Below are 21662 nucleotides of genomic sequence, written 5' to 3' on the forward strand. Positions count from 1 at the left end.
ATCCTCCTTTAAATGTAAAAAAATTATAAACAATATATGGGAATATGAGCATAGTTCTTCTCTAAACTGCTTCTTGCTTTTTATTGGGCAAAATAATTTTTGAGGGGTATTCAAGGCAACCTTTCAGGGGCTCTTGGTCCATCAAACCACATTAGTCCGGGAGGATTCCACAGGTTCTCACCCTCTGTAGAAACAAAAGGAAAACCTCTTTTCCAAAGCAACATATCCTTAGACTCAAGTTTTAAAAACAAGATACCTTTATAATATACATGCTGATTTAGCTTAGCAGCCCATACAATGAAATGTCTCTCTGTACTTAGCTCCTTCACAGTCAAAAAAATTCAAAGAAGACACAATATAAAAATCCAGACTCTCTGTGTATATTCCAGCTTTACATGGCTTATTTTTACTCTATTACTTTTTAATATTTATCTTTGCTGCTTCAATCTGTGACTGTATGTACTCTGTCTCTTTAAAGACTTTGTTTTTAAACCATTTATTTATTTTTATGACTCTCTATACTTTTTCTTTTCTCTCCCAAGCCTACGTATTTATCCAACTCTGTGACCCATTTAGAGGTCTTTTATATCTGAATTTGTCCTATTGTGTATCTGTAATCCTTTATTGTTCAAGAGTGCTTTTTAAAACTTAAGCGGCACCATTGCTTGGGGAAATATGGTACTTCCTGCTTGCCTTGCCCAGTCCAGCATGGTGGAGCTGCTTGCTGCCTGCGAGAGCTGTGCACAGTGCCCCATCTCTAGGCACAGTAGGTCTATGTTGCCATTAAGCAAGTTGTACCAGTCTGCTCACCGATCCCACTCAAATGCTCTGTAGGTGGACCTCGAGAAAGAGTCAAGAGTTCATGCTGGCAACATGGCCCTGATGGAGGACTCTCATTGGTTAATAAAGAAACCACCTTGGCTTTTTGGTAGGGCAGGATTTAGGTGGGTGGAGTAGACAGAACAGGAAGAAGGAAGTAAGGCAGATGCCTTGGGCAATTGCCATGCCTCTCCTCAGTGAGACAGACGCGATGGAGCCAGCTGCCAGGTCAGACATGCTGAATCTTTCCCCGTAAGACACCGCTCGTGGTGTTACACAGATTATTAGATATGGGTTAGTCAAGATGTGAGTAAGAAGCTGAAACTAATGGACCAGGCAGTGTTTAAATGAATACAGTTTGTGTGTTGTTATTTTGGGGCATAAGCTAGCCAGGCGGCTGGGAGCCGGGTGGGACAAAAAGCAGGCCTGCCTGCAGCTCCCTCTACATGGCCCAGAAAGCCAGCATTTTAAAAATACTGCTTTTTCCCTGCTATTGGTGAATCAGGAAAACTAAATCTCTTAATGGAACCACAGCAAAATGCTGGCTACCAAGATGCCATGCTTACTTAACTCTGGAAAAGTCTGCTAGGTACTATGGGCCTGTAAGCTGAAGATGGATGCCCCAACAATACAGAAGAACTTTGGATGCCTGGACAAAACAAAACAAAAAACAAAGAATCAAAAATTACACCTTATTTAAAAAAAAAAAAAAAAAGAAGGGCACCTCTGTAATTTTCCAAGAGAAGCACATTAGGTTAGTCAGAAGGAATTCTAGGGCCAAATGACACCTTGCTCTCCTTACTCTTCCTCTTCTCTTCAAGCCGAGTGAACTCAGCTTTGGATTCTCAAATCCTTGAGTTAATAGACTGAGTTACAATCTACAAGAGTTCTTCAAGTTTAAACTACTGCAGTTGGGAACTGAAGCCACTGCTCTCAGCTTGAATCACACTTCAGTTGAAGGATGGGAAGGCTGGGTGAAGATTTTGTTCACGCTAACACAAACTGAGCCTGGGTGGAGGACAGAGCTGGAGCAGAGGGGATGTGGAAAAGATCCAATAAGGCTGGGGTGCGGCTCAGCAATCAGGCACAAGTTCTTTCTCCCTGGGTTTAGCCCTAGCACCAACAACTAAGCCATAACAAACAGCTCTAAAGAAAGGGCAGCAAGGGAGGTGAGGACGATCACGCACACTATGTACATGTATGAAAATGTAATAAAACCATCACTACCAGGGTAACGAAAATATTTAAAAGTGGGTCAAGTATTTGATAGAATTTTAATACATGAAAACCAGGTATTTATTCCTTTATATCGCATTTGTCATTTTCAACAATACAAAGAAGAGACAAATAGTAACACTCCATAAAAATGTTGACTCCCCATGTCCTTTTCCTAATCCAAGCCCTCCCTCAAATATTCCCTCCCACCCCTTACAGAACTTTGTCCTGAATACAACACTTAAATACATCATAAATAGTAAATTATGAAAAAAATAGCAAGAATTGTTTCTTTCCTTCTTGTAAAAAAGAACATGGCAGCAAAGACAGGCAGCCAGAAGCTGGCTGGGGTGTCTAATATAGACAGTTACTTAGGGGTAGGCTAACTTGATATCAAGGCGGGACGGACTGGAAAAGTAACAACGTGGGATTTCAACAGCCTGCCTGCAACACCATGCACCGCCCCGCAGGCCGGGGCCGGAGGGACCACAACCCTGAGAGAGGACAGGGTTTGAGACCCCACTTCCAGCTCTCTAACAAAGCAAGGGGGCAGGCCAGGTGACATGCGATCACCCTACTGAGGGAAGTCTGTGGCTCCCCAGGAGTTTAAGAAAATATTCTCTAACCTCATAGATACGGACTGCCTGTTACACAGACACAAATGTCCCCCTCCACCAGAGCTCCACAAAGAGCAGAATACTGTTGGAAATAAGGGAAGGACAAAGAAATCTCCTTTGGAGAATGGTCTAAAATCATTTGATAATTCTTTATATTTAGAAAAACTATTAGAATACATTCCAAATTGCAAAATAGTAATAACTGTATGACCTGGCAGTGAGTAGAGCCCTGCTGAGAAGGTCTACTTTCCTAACAAGGCTGCCCCATTGTTTAACAAAGGGTACAGGGGGCCATGCCCCTCACGACTCCCTCGGCCCTAAGTGTGGGAGGGGAGCAGCTACTGGCGGGGCATAGCTTTTCTGCTTCAAACACTAGGGCTCTTCTCAACACTTCTACAACTTTTATCTGAGACTGACTTGAATTCACAACATGTGCTGTTTGTCCTTTTCCTTTTGTGAGGAAGAAAGAAGGCTGGGAGTAGGATCATCCTTACTCTCCCCCAAAAAGCCTTTAAAAAAAATCACTGGGGTCTTCTCAAAGACCAGAGGGAAGAGCGAAGGTAGAACCATGTCCAACTAGTCTGTCCTGAGGAAGTAAGAGTCCAGCTCCAGGAGAAAGGTGAAGAGAAGAAAACCACCTCGTCCAGCAGCCCCACCTCCACACAAAGAATGGGGTATGAAAATTATTCAGTTACATAGGCCATGGCTGGCCCGGGGAAAATTCATGCCACCCAATTCTGGAGCGGTGGGGACACTGCTGTCCTCGACTGTCAAAGGCACTAATGCCCAGAGGAAGGGGAGAACTGTGTTGGAGAGCCCTGCTAGCTCCACACTTCTCTCCTCTTTTGATGACCAAGAAGACGACTCAGCATTCCTGGGGCAAGGGCTGACATCTTGGGATCAAAGTGATAGTAGAGTCTCGTTTCAGGTCTTCTCAGGCTCACTGCTCACTGAAAAGAGAAAGAATGTTAAGTTGACCATGAAACATGAGACAAGGAGGTAGGAATGGAATCAAGTTTGTTTCATCTTAGCTAGCAAAATTGACTTTTTTCCTTTTCTTTTTAGTTTCCACTTCCAAAGTATGAAGTTGTTTTTGGTTTTTGTTTTTGTTTTTTTTTTTTTTTTGGGCACAGTGTTTCTCTGTGTAGCTCTGGCCTTCCTACAAGGCACTCTGTAAGAACTCACAGAGATCCACCTGCCTCTGCCTCGGCCTCCTGAGTGCTAGGATAAAAAGTGTGCACCACCAGGCCCTGCTCCAAGTATGAGGTTTTAAAACCACAAACCTTTTTACTTTGGGGAGACAGAATCTCACTATATAGCCTTGGCTGGCCTGGAAAGACCAGGCTGGCCCTAAATTCTGTCTTCCAAGTACTGGATTAAAGGTATGTGCCATCATGCCTGATCACAAAACCTTTTAAAAGCAAGGCTCAAGGGTATACCAATATTTCCCAATCAACTTTTTGCTCTGTTCCATCAGTGATCCACTTTACACCCTGCATGCAATCGCCTTCCCTAGACCCCAGGTACTCACATGGGTGAACTCTGACTCTGCAACTTCAAGCTTTTCCAAGGTTGAACTAACAAGAGGAGAAAAAGAGAAAATGCAGAGAATTAGAAGACAAAGGAAGTTGTGGGTGTAGCTCAAGTAACAGAACATGCACAGCATGTATAACCCTGGCTTCCACCCTCAGCACATCCAATGTCAATTATACTGCCTCTTCATATTTCTTTTAAGATTCACAAAACACGCTGGGCGGTGGTGGCGCACACCTTTAATCCCAGTGCTCGGGAGGCAGAGGCAGGCGGATCTGAGTTCGAGGCCAGCCTGGTCTACAAGAGCTAGTTCCAGGACAGGCTCTAGAAACTACAGGGAAACCCTGTCTCGAAAAACCAAAAAAGATTCACAAAACACAACTGGATTGAAGAGATGGTTCAGTACATAAAAGGAGCCTGCTGCTCAAGCCCGGCAGCTTTGAGTTTGATCCCTGGAACCCACACCACAGTGGAAGGATTGATTAATGACACAGAAAAGAAGACCTAGAAGCTACTAAATTTAAGCTAGGCACAGTGGTACATGCACACAATCCCAGTTACTTGGAGGATTGCTAGCTCAAGGTCTGTGTGGCTACAGAGTGACTTCAAGGCTATTCTGGGCAACCTTATGAAAAACTGTTTCAAGATTCAAAGTCAAAGGTGGTAAAGCACACCTTTAACCCCAGCATGTGGGAGGCAGAGGCAGAGGAATCTTAGCAGTGGTTATTATCTAACAACTCAAACAAGCAGAGAGAGCTTTGGGGAGAGCATGGTGGTATAAAGCTCAGTGCCTAACATTAACAGGCTCTAAATTCAATCACAAGCACTACAAAATGACAAACAAAAAGGAAGTTACAAGAATTAAAACTGTTTGCATTTGGGGTGTGTGCTGTGTGTGTGTGGGGGGGGGGGGGAAACCACAAAATCAGTTCTCTTTACACCATAAGGGTTTTGAAGGTCAAACTCATCAGGCTTAAGGGCAAACACCTTTAAAGACTAAGCCATTCCACTGGCCTGAAGCTAATACATTTGTAAGTATTATTGGTTTAATTAGGTTTTTTGTTTGTTTTTTCAGACAGGGTCTCAGGGTCTCTAACTAGAATGGGTCTCTATGTAGCTGAGGGTTATTTAAACTCTTGATTCTCCTGCTTCCCTTTCCCAGGCATGTGCCACTGGCCTGTCTACAGTAGTACTACTCTAAAGCACTTCCTCTGACCCCGTTTTCCTTTCTGTCCACATGGTGGAAGGTGATCTCCAAAGCTGCTCCCAGTACTATCTGCTTCCTGACCTGTCTCCTGTCTCCATTGTGGGCTGCACTCAGGGACTTTCTTCTACAATATGATGCAGCAGAAATACAAAAATGTCAGTTCTGAGGCTAGGTTAAAAAAAGAATGTGGCAGCTTATTCTTTTGAGACAGAGTTTCTCTGGCTGTCCCAGAACTCTCTCTGTAGACCAGGCAGACCTTGAACTCAAAGAGATCCATTTGCCTCTGCCTCCCTAGTGCTGGGATTAAAGGCGTGCACCAACACTGACCAGCTGGCTAAGTGGCTGCTTCTTGAATGAAGGTTTTCTTTGTTTTCTCTGAAGAAAGCTAGCTATAGAAAGGAAATGACAAGCAACTAAGGAATAAGTACCACTGGCCAACAGTCTGTAATGAATTGAGCACCCAGTTCAACAGCCTTGAAAGAATTAGATTATAACAACAGCCATATTAACTGAGCTTGGAAGATGATCCTTGCCCTACCACCCCTTGCCAAACTTCTTTGTTTGTTTTTGTTTTGGGGGAGATTTTTCAAGACAGTTTGTCTATATAGTTTTTTTTTTTTTTTTTTTTTTTTTTTTTTTTTTTTTTTTTTTAGCCTATGGGGTCTACCTTGTAGACCATGCTGGCCTCAAACTCAGAGATCCCCTGCCTCTGTCTCCCGAATGCTGTGATTAAAGGTTTGCGCCAACACCTGATCAAACTTTTGGGTTTTTGAGGCAGGATTACTTTAGCAATCTGTAACTCAAAATGTAGTCAGTCCAGGCTGACCTCATGACAGTCCCCCTACCTCAGTTTCCTAAATGCTGGGACCGTGTGAGCTACCTACCATGCCTGGCTCAAACTTTCTTTTTGGAAGATGAGCACAGGATCTCACAAGTGCTTGTTAAATGTTCTGTTACTAAGCTTCCTCCCCCAGAACTGAGGGGAAGGCTCAGTTAAGACAGCTGCCCAGTCTAGAGTTTCACAGTGACCACTCAAGAGCTCCTGAGCCAGAGGATTCATCTAAACTCCTGACCACAGAACACAAGTCAGCAATGTTTGTTATCAGTGGTCTGTCTGCATGTATGCCTGCACACCAGAAGAGGGCACCAGATCTCATTATAGATGGCTTGTGAGCCATCATGTGGGTTCTGGGAATTGAACTCGGGACCTCTGGAAGAGAAGCCAGTGCTCTTAACCTCTGAGAAATCTCTCCAACCCCAACAATGTTTATTTCTAACTGCTAGGTTATGGAGTAATTTATCATGTTAACACATAATTTGTATTAATACATAATACAAATTCCTATGTAGTGTTTCCCTAACAGAAACCTATAATGTAGCAATGCAGTGGTAATAATGGAGCCCAGAGGCAAAGGTGCTTGTCCCCCTTGTCTACCATGCCTCACACTGCAATACTGGTACTGGGAAGGCCAACTTACGTTACAGAGTCAGACATCTCCAATAAATAAGGCTGGTTATACGCTCAGTTAAAGTGCTTGCCACCAAGCCTGATAATCCGAGTCTGATCCCTGGAACCTACATGGAAGGCTGTTCTCCAATATACACAATATGGCATATGCGCGCCCTCTACCCCACAAAAAAAAAAAAAAAAAAAAAAAAAAAAAAAGTGAAAAAAAAATTTAAAATTCAAAAACAAAGGCCTAAGTCTGGTAAGGTAGTATATGTCTTTAACCCTAACACTGTGAGTTCCAGTAGCCATCCTGTGTTGTGTTGCCAATAGCACGGCAATCCCATAACACCCTGTCTACACAGCAAATTCCAGCCTATTCAAAGTTACATACGTTGAGACTTTTTCTAAAACAACGAAACAAAGAGTGAGATACAGATGTAACTAGCATATATAAAGTCTTGGGTTCTATCCTCAAGTACCACTAAGAAAAACAAACAGAAGCTGCAGTATTGTCTCAGATACTCTTAACCCTAAAAGCATAGGGCATATGAGGAAGGCAGCTGTGGACTGCAGAGATGGCTAACTTACTGCTCTGGCATAGGACCTAAGTTCAGTTCCCAGCATGCATCCAACTCATAACCACCTGGAACTCCAGTTCCAAGTGATCCAATGCTAGTCCCTGTGGCACCTGGCACATGGTACACAGACATACATGGAGAAAAAAATACTCATACACATAAAATAAAGGGAAAAATAATTAGAAAAAAAAGAGAAGAAAAAAAAGATATTCGTGAGCGAGGCTTTTATCTAATGGAGTAAACCTAGTAAGAGTCACACGAAGGAATGACTCTTTCCTAGAATTCTACCAGCAGAAACAGAGCTAACTTACCAAGAAGGCCTGAGACAGAGAAACACCAAGAGATCACTAGAGGCTGCTACCCAAACACGCACGCACACGCACGCACACGCACAGAGTTAAAAATTTCTTATAAAAGTTGTGGGGTTTTTGTGGGGCAGGGTCTCACTCTATAATGCTGGCTAGCCTTGAACTCAGAAATCTTTCTGCCCCAGAATACCCAGTTATGTATCTTATTTTAAGTCATAAAGTATGGGAGTAATTTATTATGATGTAAAAGATAACAAACTAGGTGACTAGGTGACAAACTTAAGTCATGATTATTACTAGCCTCTTGAATGCTTGACTGCAACCCCAGGACATAGGAGACTGATGAGACAGAAGGATCGCCCATCTGAGATAAGCGTGGGCTATTCAGTGAGACTGTCTCAAAAACAACCAAGCAAACAATAAACTCCTCTCTCTCTCTCTCTCCTCTTTTGAAAATCATCAAAATGAAGATTTCTGAGGACCTGAAAGAGATTATATAAAGTAACAGGCCAAAAAACCAACCTCAAATTTAGTATTTGCAAAGGTTCTCCAACTACAGGTGAGAAACTGGGACCGGGAACAGGTGAGCCCTCACTGATTTCTTCCAAAGGTGGAGTCTGAGGTAAGACATCAGGACGCCCATGGTGTACATCTGGAGAAAAAAGAAAATCGATAAACAAGAAATTAAGCAATAAATAAAGGATAGTATAGTCAGGGAAAACATGTAGTGACTTAGAGGGGCGTGGTGATGCATTCCTGTAATTCCAGTACTTGGGAGTCTGAGAAAGGAGGGTTATGAGGTTGAGGTCAGCTTGGCTACATACATAGTGAATTCCACGAGGGCCTGAGCTACATAGTGAGAACCCGTCTACAAACGAACAGCTGAGCATGGTGGCACATGCCTTTAGCCCCAGCACTTGGGAGGCAGAGGCAGGAGGATCTGAGTTTGAGACCAGCCTGGTCTATGGAGTGAATTCCAGGACAGCCAGGGTTACACAGATAACCCTGTCTTGGGGGGGATAAAACAAAAACCCAAGACAAGTTAGCAAGTTAGTTTCTATTGCACAGAAATGGGGAGTAGAGTCCTGGCCAGAGAACATGAGACCTCAGATGAAGGGAGGGAGTGTCCAAATGCAAGGGGACCCCAGCCCTGGCGCTGACCTGGCTCCACTTCCGCCTTTGTAGTCACTTGTGCTTTGTGTTCCCCAGAGACCGATGGCTGGTAAGTAATGCAGGAGTTGCCGCTGGGGCCTGATCTCCGAGAGAAAGACGAGCCAGACCGAAACTTTTTGGAAGGAGAAGGCTTCACTTCAAAAGGGAAAGAAAGAGCCTACTTAGCACCCACCTCAGAAACCATCACCAAGACAGACAAGACACAACTGCTAGTATCCCCAACACATGCACAAAGTAGTTCTCAAGCAAAGGCAGAAAACGGGTTAATGTCAGAAAAGGTGGCCTACAGAGTACTACTGCTCAGAGAAGAGAGACGAGTCCCCTCACTCTGGAAAGAAACAGAAAACTTAAGACGAAGCAACACGAACACAGCTTTCTGCCCGGCTTCACTTACGGAATGACTTTTTCTTTACTAACATAATAAAAGCTACAGACAACACATCTCTACCCCTTCTTAGTCCTGATGCACACAGCATTGTAATTTACACTGGTGCTCACTTTGATTTTTAGGCCTCACAGCCTGTCCGTGATGTCTACGCCTTCTTCACCTCACTAAGGGACAACTGATGCCTATGATGACAGCAAAGGAGGAAGACTTGAATCTGCCAGTGTCAAAACAGAGTTTGAAAAAAAAAAAACATTGGTACTTGTGTATCAAGAAAGACTAAAAACTCCTTCAACAGTCATCAACAAGGCTTCAACCACTTGAACTAGCAGGGTAATTCCTGGGCCCTGGACATGGGAGGGAAGTTAAGAATACTGCTAACATCCTTGCCTGTTCTTTTCTACACAAAAGTCTGTTCTTAGACACCCGAGCCTGTGTCACAAAGTCTACAGTGAGAGCTACACATTTTTTTTTCCAGTCCCACAATCCCCAGAAATGGCCCTCACCTCAGCGATACATGTAGGGAGAGCCAGGGGGGAGCAGCAACTCGGAAACGACTGGGACAGACAGTGACTGACACAAAGACGAGAAGCAGCGCTCACAGGATGTAGGCAGAGCAGGAGAGGCCTCTGGCCTTGGCAGCTCCCTGACAGAGGTGTCCTGCCCACCATCACTTGGGGTAAGGGAGCCACTGGGGGGTCATCTGGTAGAAGCCACTTACAGGGAATCTTCTTGAACACTGTGTTGCACATGAAGCGCTGGAACCGCTCAGCATAGAAGCCTGGACGATGCACTGATACTGTGTCCTGTTGAATAGAAGAGATGACTACAGAGTAAACAGAAAGGCCCAGAAAGAGGCTGTGTCATCCAAGGGCCTTGTTCCCTTACACTGAAACCCTACCAGAAATGAGATGTATTCATTATGTATACACATAAGAAATGAATAATACATAGACTACACATATACATATGAGGTGGGGAGGAGGCCTTTAGCTAACTGCTATACTCACCCCATCATGTACCAGTGCTTTCCAAGAGTGCTCTAACTTCTTAACAAACCTGCCAAGAAAAATGTGTATCACACATTGTCTTTAAATGAAAGGCCATTATAATTACTTATTTTAAAGGGCTAAGAGACCATGATATCAGAAAACCTTAAAAAGATAAACACAGGGCAAGTATACCCATTGTGGTATACTGGCTTTCTGAAGAACTACCATGGTAGCCCTATTCCACACGGAGACCAGTGCTGTTTTTAGCTAAGCCAATTAAATGAGCGGGACAGTTCAGTAATGAAACACTTGCCAACATATATGAGGCCCTGGTTCAATTGCTGGAAGAGCAAAGCCAAACAAAATTAATTAATTGTAAAGGAAAGGCAGGATCAGGCAATAGCACATGCCTGTAACCAAGCACTTGGGAGACTGGGTCTAGAGGATTGTTGTGAGCTCCAGGTCTGCCTGGGCTACATGTGAGACACTGTCTGAAAAACAAAAACAAAACTCAGAACAACCAATGAACCAGAAGAGAAAAAAGAAAGCTAAAGGAATAGAAGGGTAAAGCTGAGAGAGTAGAGCTACACGTGTGTAAGAGGGCTGGTGAGATGGCTCAGGGGTAAAGGTGCTTGCTACCACATCTGATAACCTGAGTTTAATCCCCATGATCCACAAAATGGAGAGAAACTACAAGTTGTCCTCTGTGGCATAAACATACACAACAGATAAATATGCGTAACAAAATTTTAGTAATAATAATGGGTAAATCAAATACTGACAGTCAGTCTACTTTAGCTCCTCCCTCATCACCACTCTACTGTCACAGGCTTGTCATTTTTACCTCACACATAAACCTATCTTCCCCTTGTGGGAATGAGAACGTGCTCCCAGCTATCTCACCGTATGGAGGATGACTCAACCCCCAGGTTTCTCACGGAGAGTCAGGGCAGATGGAGAGCTCTGCCCTAAGCGTCTGAGGACTGACTTGGTATCCACACAAAGTATATATCGTGTTGAAGAGGCGGTAAGCCAGAAAAGCCAGGGAATAAAGCACCTAAAACCTAAAGGTAACCGGACTGTGATCACTGTTCTTGCATCAGAAAGAACACATCTAAAGCAGGCAGATCTCTGAGTCTGAGGCCAGCTGGTTTAAAGAGGGAATTCCAGGACCGCCCAGGTTACACAGAGAAACACTGTCAAGAGAAAACACATACACACACACACACACACACACGCACGCACACACACACAAACACACACATCTAAAAGTATGTTGGGGAGTGGACAGATGGCTCAACAGTTAAAAGCACTTGTTGCTTTTGCAGAGGATCTGGGTTCAGTTCCCAACACCTACATGGTGACTTACCCTCCTCTGACCTCCATGGGTACCAGACATTCAAGTGGTGCACATACATAGACCAAGGTAAAACACATTTATAAAATGGAAAAGGGAAAGTTTAAAAAAAAAAAGGAAGGTTGTGTGGCAGTGGTGCACACTTTCAAGCTCAGCACTCAGGAGGCAGAGACACGTGGATCTCTCTGTGTTCAAGGCCAGCCTTGTCTTAAAATAACCAAAGGAAAATAAGTAAAGAACCTTGAGTGGCCACATCTCAATGTGCCCTTTCCTCAACCTGTGATACACATGCCCCTCACCTGTAGGACTGCAGAATATCAATGATTCCAATATAAAGCAGGAGCCTTTCCCCTTTGTTATTCCGGGCAGGGATGCCACCCATGCTGGGGAAAGCAAAAGGATAAGAGTTAGAAAGTCTGTTCACTAGCAACTAGAGGCTTCTCCTAACCTCCAGGCAAACCTGGGCACGGACTAGGAGCTAAATATAACTGACATCTCCAGACTAAGCCCCTCCGAATCATGTGTGATTATCTCCTTCCATTTCTTTCACATAGCTCCAAAGAGACGGAAACCACGACTATTCAGCAATTTTGGAACTAGTCCCCAAATAAAAACAAACATGCTGGTCCTTTTATATTCTAAGTTGTTCCCACTAGGGTACTTTTCTTGGCAGTCATGTTATATGACACCTAAAAAAAATGAAACATCTGAAAATTTTCATAACTATAGTAATTTTATAAACCCAAGTCAGTACCAGGCCTTCCTCAAAGAAGCCTACAGGAAGCTATGATAAAAGTTCTAATGTGAGCCAGGCTGTGGCGGCGCACGCCTTTAATCCCAGCACTCAAGGAGGCAGAGGGAGGCGGAACTCTGTGAGTTCCAGGATAGCCAGGGTCTGCTACACAGAGAAAATGTCTCAAAAAAAAAAAAAAAAAAAAAAAAGTTCTAACATGAGCTGGGTGGTAGTAGGGAACGCCTTTAAATCCAGAAGAGGTAAGGGGATCTCTCTGAGTTTGGGCCAGACTGGTCTACAGAGGTAATTCCAGGACAGCCAGAGCTATACAGAAACCCTGTCTCAAATAACAAAACAAACAAAACAAAATTCTAATGTGATTTACAAATGTGCACCTCGGCTTCTAAGGGTAGGCAACTCTTTCTCATATGAACTGCAAATTCAGACATTTTCCTTTTCTCATATTCTTTTATTTTTTCCCTCTTATATCCCTATAAAAGAACGGTCAATGGCCCCACGAGCATTAATGCTGCTGGCCTCACTGCAAGATCAAAGCTACTCTTTTCCAGAAGCAAGGTGCCTTCGAGAAAAAGCACTATGAGAATATGTGTGAAAGGTGCTTCTCCCAAGCCCACTCACTGGTCCTCAGTCTCCATAGTGCCACCCCGTCGAGCCTCGCCCTGGATGGATTCCATAGCCGTGGAATAAAGAGCCTTCTGCGGGGCTGGCCTGCGAGTGTCAATTGAGTGTTGTGCTTCATTGTTTATGGGTTCTCGCTGTGCATGATCCATATTGTGGATTGACATCAGGAGGCTATAGTCCATTATCTTGAAGCTCTGTAGCACCTAATGGTTAAGTAAGAGAGAACAGCATGATCAAAATCTGAGAGGTATCAGGACTCTTCAAGCTCTCACCACTTTAAACCTAACTAAACTTGACAAGGGAGATAACCATAGGCTCAGCCTTTGCTCTTAAAGAATGTATCACTCTGGCAGGTCTTTAGTTACACTCCTTTTCTTCCCTTTCTCCCATTTGAGTAATATTAACTACTGAATAGTAATAATTTTTTGCAGTACTAGAAATTGATTACATATCTCTGGCATATATCACTAAACTATATCCCCAGCCTCCCTTTACCCTTTAAATTTTGAGTTATGGTCTCACCAAGTTCCCCATAATTGGAATTAAGGCCAGAGCCGCCAAAGAGAGTACCCAGTGCAACTTTTTTTTTAGTTCATTTTGTCATTTATGCAAAGAACATTCTCTTTTTCAATGAACAAGAACTATGTATTTCTACTGTAAGGAATTTGTAACAACAGGCAGGCATCTTATCTAAGTCCAGCTCCTAGCACTGCCTAAGCCTGCAACCTCAGAACTTGGGAGATGAAGACAGGACAAGGAATTCAAGGTCATCCATAGCTACATAGGGAAGACAAAGATAGCTTGGGCTACCTAAGACCCAATCTCAAAAAAACCAAGGGGGAAAAAAGTACACTGCATGACAGACCTGGTTCAGAGCAGATCTGTAGAGGGACTTAATACAATCAGCTTCAATTCAGCTCAACATTTACTGAATATAAATATTAAAAATAAGTGCAATACAGCAACACAGTACAAATGTTTACATGATAGAAGACCACATAGGAGGTTAAACAAAGATCACTGAGCCAGGTGGTGGCGGCACACATCTTTTATCGCAGCACTTTGAGAGGCTGAGGTGGACGAATCTGAGTAAGTTCGAGGCCAAGCTGGTCTACATAGCAAGTTCCAGGACAGCCGAGCTACACAGAGCTACATAGAAATCCTGTCTCAAAAACAAGACCAAGGAAATAAAGTGAGAAAAGACCAGTATAAAAGCCTAGAGTAAGAAGTACACCCCCTGCACAAGGACGTTCAACCTGATACCACTGAGATCAAATGCACATGCAGGTGTGGCAAATGAAAGAGGCTGACAATGACAGGCATGATGCATCACACCAAGGACCTGGACGGCATCTGACAGTCTGTTAACATGTTCTGTTCCCTAGCACAGGCTGACATTAGCTCCCATGGCTTACTCCGATGGTGCTGTTCAACCAAAGGTGTCATTGATAAGAAGAAAAAAAAATAGATGAGGAGTGGTGGGCTACAACTGTCTGAGTAAAAGTTAAAACAACTATCGACTCATTTAGTTGAGAGGTCTCTAGCCTTTGAAACTGAAGGAAACAAGCTAAAAAATGAGCATCATAGAGGAAGTAGTACAGAGAGAGCAAATAAGGGCACGAACGTGGCAACATGGAGAGGTGGAACAGGATGGACCGTTCCAGTCATCTGCTGAGAAACAAGCTGGAGAGATGGAGGCTAAGAGTATGGTTTAGAGACAGGAGATAGTAGCACACATATTTAGTCCCAGTACCAACAGGTCTGAGTTTGAGGCTACCCTAGTGCACACAGTGAGTTCCAGGACAGTCAGGGATACATGGAAAAGCCCTGTCTCAGAGAGAGAGAGAGAGAGAGAGAGAGAGAGAGAGAGAGAGAGAGAGAGAGAGAGAGAGAGAGAGAGAGAGAGAGAGAGAGAGGGAGGGATTGATTTAGACAGCTAGGCATAATGTCTTTTACTTTTAATTCCCAAACTAGGGAAACAGTCAGGAGGATCAGCTGGAGGTTGGCGGCAAGGAAATGCCTGCTGGGAAGAACAGGAGACAGAATGAGTGATGTGGATGGACGGTCTGGACAAGTGGTTCTCAACCTGGGGTCACGACCCCTTTAGGAGGTTGAACAGCCCCTTCCATGGGGGTCGCCTAAGACCATGGGAAAACACAGAGATTTACATTATGATTCATAACAGTAGCAAAATTAGTTATGAATAAAAATAACTTTAGAGTTGTAGTTACCACAACATGAGGAAATGTATTAAAAGGTCAAAGCATTAGGAAGGTTGAGAACCGCTGATTTAGAACATTACAAATCAGCAGAGCCAGTGTATATCTGTGTAGTGATAACAGCATTCAAATTTCTAAGATATAAATTTGGATTTGGCAGGCAAGACCAAAATTTAAGGAATAATGGCTCCACAGTACAACTAAGTTAAAAGTTTTCCTACAAATGCTAGGCTTTTTCAACAAGAACTATATATACACAGCCCTGGTGGAGGGTAAATGACAAAGGACCAGCATTGAGCTAATGTAAAAGTCATCTAAAATGCCATCTGGGGGTGGGGAGAGGCTCAGTGGGAAAGTGCTCAATGCACAAACACATGGAGTTGAGTCTGGGTCCCCAGCACCCACAGAAAGGCAGGGCATGACAGAGCACACACGTAATAACCCCAGTACTGTGAGGGAAGGCACAGGCAGATCTCGGGGTTGGCTGGTCAGCCACATTAGCTGAAATGGTAAGTTCCGGGTCCAGTGAGAGAGAAAGTGACATCGAGGAAGACACCACTGCTGACCTCTGGCCTCTACATGTCTACACACAAGCAAGCACATACTATTACATAAGTGACAGCACCTGTGCTTCACAAGGCAAAGTACAACTGCAACCCTCACACACACATATATACATTCCCCAGAATAAAAACAAAATAATAAAAGCAGCCCAGGACACAGAGAGCAAATGATCAGTTTCACCTCCCATAGACTAAATGCCAGAGAATCACTGAGGTTTTTCTTTGGGTTTTGTGTGTGTGTGTGTGTGTGTGTGTGTGTGTGTGTGTGTGTGTGTGTGTGTTTGTGCACGCGCGCGCGTTTCTTTTTTCCCCCAGTTTTTCAAGACAAGGTTTCTCTGTGTAACAGTCCTGGCTGTCCTGGAACTCCCTTTGTAGACCAGGCTGGCCTCCAACTGACTCACAAGAGATCTGCCTGCACCTGCCTCTGCCTCCCAAGTGCTGGGATTAAAAGCGTACGACACCGTCACCCAGCAAGGTTTTTTAATGGTTTCTGTGTCTGAAATAGAAGAAATATAGCAACTTACCAAACAGTCACGCTGCAGAGTCTTACACAGAGCACTGTACATGTCAGCATCTAAAAAAAGACCGTCAGGGATATCTTGTAGGAAGTCCAGGTCTTTAAAGGTGGGAAGAAGCTTCTCTCGTTCTTTCTGAGAAGCCCGCCGTTTATAAGTTGAACCCTTCAGGTCATATTTCATATGCATTTTGACTGACCGAGGTAAGAGATTGTTCATCACCACAATTCGTATGTTCTTGCCGCCTGCTTGCACACAGTACAGTCCATAGAATTTAGGCAGCAAAGTTCGAGGGTTTTGGTTAAGATTCTAAGGCAAAAAAGGAAGAAACAGTAGAGCAAGTTAGCTGATTCTCATGAAATTCAAGGCAAAAGTTGCTACCTACTGCTCCTTTGCTCTGCAAGGGATTTAGGTAAAATGTGCTGACCTACATATTTGTTCAGAATCTCTCCTGGCATCTAAGAGAGTTTAAAGAGAGAAATACTATTAAGCCAGGCAAGGTGGTGGTCGCCTATAATCCTGATACCACAGAGACAGCGAGCGGCAGGAGATTCAGAAACCCAAAAACGGCTTCGGGCTACACAAGAGGATTCAGTCTCAAAACAAACAAAAACACCAGAGTGCTTGCTATCTTAGCATTCACAAAGTCTAGGGTTCAATGATCAGCACCACTTAAACCTAGCTGGTGGCAGCACACACATAATCCCAGTACTTGGGAAGCAGAAGCTGGATGATCATGGCCAACATGAAAGTTACTATCTCAAAAAAAAAAAAAAAAAAAAAAAGCAAGCACCCAAGGGAAAAAAGTCTGTCTTGACTTTTATCTCTAAGTAAGATCAGACCCTGGCACTAAGACCCAAGCAGTGGTACTGCTGAGGACAGCTCTGCCAGTGCTCCCCACTCACCATGTAGTATCCGGGAAGCAACTTCTGCAGAAATTCTGCTTCTTTATGCTGGACTGTCTTAATGATGAACTCATCATCACTGGACACATAGAAGAGGGAACCACTAGCTCCAGAGTTGGAGAGTTCAATCAATGGCTCACTGCAAAGGGAGTACTGAAAATAAGAGAAGACATTAAGAGCCAGATATATCAGGGCCTGCCCATCACAGAACTTACGTACAGATAAACATTCATTCGAAAGAACACTAAAGCAAGATGGTGGAAGAGGGAAATTCCTTTTGCCATATTCCCTGGAACTTAGAATCACAGGTTCTGTGACTAGAAACTTACCAAGTAATCATCAGGCCGGATGCCAAACAGCTCTCTAAAGTAACGGAAGGCAACAGGTGCATAGGTCTTGAAACGAAAGTCATTGTAATGATGAGCCGGTGTCAAGTTGCTCCCTTCACTGTGAGATTGAATATAAAGAAATCTTAACTTGCCAGACACCAATATCCATGGAACTTACCCTGGGCAGATGCTGTAAAGGATGCCCAACAACACTTCTCAGAGACACAACAGGGATGAAGATGAATTAATTTATGGGACAAAGGTGAAAATGAGAATAAGTCATAGGACTTACATTATTTGGGTTTTGTTTTGTTGTTGTTGTTGAGACAGGGTCTCACTATTTATCCATAGTTAGGCTGGCCTGAAACTAACAGAGATCAATTTGTTTCTGCCTTACAAATGGGACCACCAAACACAACTAATTCTGTGTGTATGAATGTTTTGCCTACATGCACGCTTGTACACCATACACCTGCCTGGTGGTTTTGGAGGCCAGAAGTGTCAGATCCTTTGGAACTGGAGTTACAAATGATTTGTGAGCCAAAATGTGGGTGCCAGGAAATGGACCTAGGTCTTTTGAAAAAGCAGCAAGTGTTCTAAATCACTAAGTCATCTATCCAGCTCTGAAACTTATTAGATTACATTTATTCAGTGTGTGTGTGTGTGTGTGCGCGCGCGCGCGCACATGCTCGCATGCATATATGCCTTATACATGTGTTAAGTCAGAGTAAAACCTGCAGGATTCAATTATCCCAATCATGTGAGACCTGGGAAGCAAACTCAGGTCGTCAGGCTTTACCTTCACCTGCTGAGCCGTCTCACCAGCCTAACTGGTTTTGTTTTGTTTTTTTAAAGATTTATTTATTATGTATACAATGTTCTGGCATATATGCCTAAACACAAGAAGAGGGCACCAAATCCCATTATAAATGGTTGTGAGCCACCATGTGGGTGCTGGGAAATTGAACTCAAGACCACTGGAAGAACAGCCAGTGCTTTTAACCTCTGAGCTCTTTTAATCTCTCAAGCTCTTTGTTTTTTATGTAAGACATTCCATTGACCAGAGGTGTACAGCAAAGTCTGCTCTCTAAACTGTCTGGTCCCATTTACCCTATTTATAACAAGGTTAAGGACTAACAAACTTAAAGTAGACTAGACCCCTTCAAATTGCCGAGGTTGATTTGAAGAAAGTCCTACTGTGTATTGACCTCTGTACCTGGGAAAGAAGATACTCTCCACCACGTAGAAGTCTTGCATGAGGACATCTCGCTCTGGCTTGGTACTCAGGCTGCCCACAGTGTGGGTGATGCCCAACTGGATGGCACCTTTCAAGGCTGATGAAGTTGTCTAACAAACAGTAAAGAAATTACAGAAAATGTTGTAATATCAAGTCTACCCAAAGTCTGGGCATGGTGGTATATGCCTATAATCCCAGAACAGAGAAGGAGGACTATCTTAAGTTCAAGGCCAAAGACCCTGTATTTCAACTCCGAATCCTCCCCCCTCCCCCCGCAAAAGCCTAATTATACCAAAATGACCAAGGAAACAACTGGGCATGGAGGAACATATCTGGAATTCTACCACTTAAGTGGTTAAGACAAAAAACAAATTTAGATCAGCTTGAGCTATACCTGGTCTTAAGAAACTAAACCAATCAACCAAACCCACAAAAACTCATGATGGAAATGTAAGAAGAAATACTTGAAAGCAAATGCCCTTCCAATAGTTTAGATAGAACTTAGGCTATCCCAGTCCTCTACTTTGCAGTTAATCCTAGAAATGATTAGGAAACAGTAAAGATTCAGAGTAGCCAGGGAGGACCGTCTGTGTTGGCCTCAGTTAGGGAAAAGCTCCATATTACTACTATCTGCCTTTTTATTTTGTATTGGGCCCCTCCAAACGTTTGAGTCATCTGATAAAGAATGTAACGAAAATTAACAGAGATTCTGATTTGACTTTTGATTGCATACTTAGAGAAGCTTTGGTCCTCTGAAAGAAGGACAAGAACACTAAAGTAGTGAAAACATACAAAAAAAAACCTTTTGCTTTGATTTGTGAAACAGGGTTTCTCTGTGTAGCCCTGACTACTGGAATGCACTCTATAGCCCAGGCTGGCCTCAAACTCACAGAAATCTGCCTGCCTCTACCTCCTGAGGGCTGGGATTAAACAAAGACAGTCATGAAAACCCTCTTATTAAAAAAGAAAACACAGCCAGGAATAGTGGTGTATATCTTTAATTCCAACACTTGAGAGGCAGAAGCAGATGGATCTCTGGGCATTTGAAGGCCAGGGTGGTCTACATAGAGTTTCAGCTCAGCCAGGACTACACAGACAGACAGACAGACAGACAGACAGACAGACAGACAGACAGACACTCACTCACACACACACACACACACACACACACAACCATCACACATGAAAAATTTGTGTACAGGTGTTTTGCCTGAATGTATGTCTATGCACCACATGCAAGCAGCATCCTGGTCAGAAGAAATCCAATACTGTGGGACTTAGGATACCGGAGATTAGTTTCTAGTCACCACCATTGTTAGAATGTACGAACTTGCTGAGCTGGGCGGTGGTGGTGTATGCTTTTAATCCCAGCACTCAGGAGGCAGAGGTAGGTGGAATCTCTGCGAGTTCGAGGCCAGCCTGGTCTACAAGAGCTAGTTCCAGGATAGGCTCCAAAGCTAGAGAAACCCTGTCTCAAAAAACCTAAAAGAAAGAATGTACAAGCTTGCTTGGTAGTACCAGGCAACTTGAGACTAAAATCTCAAATTAAGATGAATCAGAAAAGCAATGGCTCAGCAGTTGAGAGCACTGGCTGCTCTTCCAGAGGGCACAAGCAACCACATGGTGACTCACAACTGTAACTGCATCTAACTCCAGTCTGAGCGGACCCAACACCCTCTCTGGCCTCTTTGGGCACCAGGCATGTGGTGGTGCACAGACATACATGAAGGACAAAACATGCATAATACTAAAAATAATAAATTCAGCCAGGCAGTGGTGGTGCATTCCTTAAGCCCCAGCATTCAGGAGGTAGAGGAAGGTCAGTCTGGTACAGAGTAAATTCCAGGACAGCCTGGTCTACACAGTGAATTCTAGGCCAGTCAAGGCTAAATATAAATAGGGAGACCTTGTCTCAAATAAAACCAAACCAAACCACAAACCAAATAAATAAATAACAAGGAAAACCAAATGGAGTAGTTTGTAGAGAGCAGTATCAAGAACAGTACTAGCCATGCCAGGCAGTGCATACCTCTGCACTTGGGAGGCAGAGGCAGGAAGATCTCTGTGAGTTTGAGGCCAGCCTGGTCTACGGAGTGAGTTTCAGGACAGGCTCCAAAGCTACAGAGAAACCCTGTCTTGAAAAACCAAAAATAAACAAACAAAAAAGAACAGTACTGGCCAGGCCTGGTGGCTCACACCTAAAACCTAAGCACGTGAGAGGCTAAGAAGACTACCAGGAGTTCAAGGCCAGCCTCAACTACAAAGTGAGTTCCAGGCCACCCTGTGTTAGAATGAGACACCATCTCAAAAGGAACAAACTATAACAAAAACCAACATGGTAACAGTACTGCCCCTGGTGTGTTACCAAAGTAAGGCATTCCATCTAGTCTGTCCAGACTTACCTTTTTATATGTAGTCTCTCCAGAAGAATCAACACCTCGGTGGCCTATTTTCTTGACAGGCATGACAGAGGCATAAGGTCCCTAAACAGAAAGAATTAAAATTACCATATGGCCAAGTAGTGGCATACACTTATAACCCCAGCATTTGGGAGGATGAATTAACTTGTTAGTGCAAGGCTATCTGAGGCTACACAGTGAGCTAAATGTTAACCTGTGGTACATAGTTGTGGCAGTCTCAAAAGCCCAAAAAGACAATAGTTTCTCATTCCCATATAATATGATAAACAGCTAAAGTGGTAGTATATAAAAATAATGAGTCTGGAAACATAGCTCAGTAGTTAAGGACACTTGTTGCTTTTAGAGAGGTCCCAGGCTTAAAAGCCCCTTAACTCCTGCTCCAGGGGATCTGAAGACGTCTTCTGATCTCTTTGGGCACCAGACATGCACAAGAGCATATACATAAATGCTAGGAAAACATTTATA

The 21662-nt window shown here is 43.6% G+C and overlaps 1 protein-coding gene across 3 annotated transcripts in view; it reads right to left on the reverse strand.

Moving 5' to 3' along the window:
* Positions 1-2051: 2051 nt before the first annotated feature.
* Pip5k1a (phosphatidylinositol-4-phosphate 5-kinase type 1 alpha) overlaps positions 2052-21662 on the reverse strand; it is a 46437-nt gene continuing 26826 nt past the window's right edge. For all 3 annotated transcript variants that reach the window (XM_038310914.1, XM_038310913.1, XM_038310912.2), the window contains 13 exons: positions 21180-21260; positions 18757-18887; positions 17541-17658; positions 17212-17364; positions 16316-16615; positions 13007-13212; positions 11934-12017; positions 10296-10344; positions 10007-10091; positions 8889-9035; positions 8250-8379; positions 4183-4228; positions 2052-3601 (listed from right to left, as the gene is read on the reverse strand). In XM_038310914.1, the coding sequence (XP_038166842.1) occupies positions 3599-3601; positions 4183-4228; positions 8250-8379; positions 8889-9035; positions 10007-10091; positions 10296-10344; positions 11934-12017; positions 13007-13212; positions 16316-16615; positions 17212-17364; positions 17541-17658; positions 18757-18887; positions 21180-21260 (1533 nt within the window). In that variant the 3' untranslated portion in view covers positions 2052-3598. The remainder of the gene's footprint in view (positions 3602-4182; positions 4229-8249; positions 8380-8888; positions 9036-10006; positions 10092-10295; positions 10345-11933; positions 12018-13006; positions 13213-16315; positions 16616-17211; positions 17365-17540; positions 17659-18756; positions 18888-21179; positions 21261-21662) is intronic.

This window comes from Arvicola amphibius, chromosome 14 (genome assembly GCF_903992535.2).
Source record: "Arvicola amphibius chromosome 14, mArvAmp1.2, whole genome shotgun sequence".
Lineage (NCBI taxonomy): Eukaryota > Metazoa > Chordata > Mammalia > Rodentia > Cricetidae > Arvicola > Arvicola amphibius.